Source organism: Odontomachus brunneus, unplaced genomic scaffold (genome assembly GCF_010583005.1).
Source record: "Odontomachus brunneus isolate Ranch 3 - 2012 unplaced genomic scaffold, Obru_v1 Obru_scaffold_112, whole genome shotgun sequence".
Lineage (NCBI taxonomy): Eukaryota > Metazoa > Arthropoda > Insecta > Hymenoptera > Formicidae > Odontomachus > Odontomachus brunneus.
The window spans coordinates 1,062,858-1,064,909 of record NW_022639562.1 but is presented as its reverse complement, the minus strand read 5'-3'; the positions used below and the strand labels follow the sequence as shown (position 1 = coordinate 1,064,909).

At 29.4% G+C, this 2,052-nt stretch overlaps 1 protein-coding gene across 9 annotated transcripts in view; it reads left to right on the top strand.

Annotated features, from left to right (window-relative positions):
* The first annotated feature begins 643 nt into the window (after window positions 1-643).
* LOC116849333 (protein unc-79 homolog) overlaps window positions 644-2,052 on the top strand; it is a 736,358-nt gene continuing 734,949 nt past the window's right edge. For all 9 annotated transcript variants that reach the window (XM_032826384.1, XM_032826380.1, XM_032826379.1 and 6 more), the window contains exon 1: window positions 644-872. In XM_032826384.1, coding sequence (XP_032682275.1) covers window positions 851-872 — 22 coding nt within the window. In that variant the 5' untranslated portion in view covers window positions 644-850. The remainder of the gene's footprint in view (window positions 873-2,052) is intronic.

Sequence of the window (2,052 nt, the reverse complement as noted above, 5' to 3'; positions counted from 1 at the left end):
TATATATATATATATATATATATATATATATATATATATATATAATGTTCTTGTTTTTAGTAGATATTTACGTAAATAGCTATCTAATAGATATATAGACATCTATCACATCACTTCTATTATACATACAGTATCTGTATACAAGGCGGACATTTTCACCATATATAGATATTTAACAGATCATCTAATAAATATATACATATCAACTCTAGCTCTCTAATATACATATATTAGCTGTAATGTTCTATATGGGATATCACTGCAATATTTCTGCAATATTACGTGCTATGTGGGCTGTTATGCCCCTTCAAAATCCTAAAACTTTTGTATTAAATCTTTTTTCATAGAACATTTATTTTTAAAAATATTGAGATGAGAAGTTTTAAAATGAACACCCTGTATATATGAATAGCCGTCCTCCTCTCGTATCTCTCCTTCCCCCTTCTCTCTCTCTCTCTCTCTCTCTCTCTCTCTCTCTCTCTCTCCTTCTCTACATTTTTTAGTCTCTTAATTTTATTATTTTCTCAAGTCATGGATACATTATATAGAGACAATTGAGAAAGATACTAATGCGCAGTATCACACGAGCTTTCCAAACGGATCAATAAGAAAATGCGCGCACATCCATTCGCCCGGTCGTCCTCTCAGCTCAGACAGCTCCTGTCGCGAGTCTGCGTATGTTCGTCCGGGCGTGTCGTCATAACAATTTATTATAAATTAAATGAATAAATTTTTCGAATTCTACGTACATTATAACTTACGACTTTATCACTTAAATTTTAATTTTATTATAGTGATTTGAGACAGTGTGTATTTGTGTACATTGTGTGTTTGTTGGTTGACATATGCGATGGGGACCAGATTTGCAGCATGTAATTAATAGTTACTATGTCCTATTATCTTTTCTCTACTCATTAATTAATTAAATTTATTGACTATATTGTTGTTTATACATGCACTCGTATTTACATGCTTTTATTTATTATGCTTAATAAAAAAGTTGAGAGACTTGGTATATTAGCAGATGCAACGCATATTGGATTTAATTGAATATATATAGGAGAATTTTTTATTTAATTTAGCAGTGAAACACTTACTTATTTAGAAAAATATGACAAACATCCTTCTTGGTATTTTCGTTGCGTATTATATTACGTATTTATCGTAAAATTTAACTTAAAACTGTTTGTCTCATTGCACTTATTTTGATCAATGATACAAGAAGCGAAAAAATAAACGCATAAAATATTCGCCAAATAGGTTTAACTAAGAAGATGTACCTATAAAATGACACTTCTATCTATCTAAAAAATGACATTATGAGTTCGTAACAGTAAAAACATAGCAAAAGCCGTCATAATATGTCTTAGCTGATGACAGTATACACAACAAGAATAGAATATGACTTATCATATGAATCTATTACCACTTCTTCCTTTATAGAAATGTACTACTGATAAGTAATAATTTGGCCAGTGATAATTACTATCTTCAATAATTTTATTACTCGTACGAGTAATAAAATTACTATTTATTACTGGCCAATTTATCACAGCCAGTGATACTTTTCTATAAGGGTTGAGAGCAGATCATGAGACATTTTTGCTGTGTTTTTGTTATTACCCAAGATGGCAATGCATATTATATATTGATCATGTTTTTTCCAACACAGAATGATTCCTGATAAACCTAAAACTTAACGATTTTTTCCGTCGATATAATATAACATCATTCTATATTTAATTACAATTTGCTTTTTGTTGACACAAAAATAATAATTAAATTTTTCCTTTTTTATGCATATTTTTATCGACTTTTGCAGGACATTTGACATCATATCATAATAAAACTTAATTTCTATGCACACTACAGTAATGTAAAGAGTAATATAAACAATAAATAATATTTTGCTAATATTATCCCACACAGCAGAGGTGTCCAAAATATATCATAGGGATATCCTAAAGATATATTTGGGATATGTGATATCTTCAAGATATCCTTATGATATATTTAGGACATTCCTGCTGTGTGGGATGTCAGCATAGTATA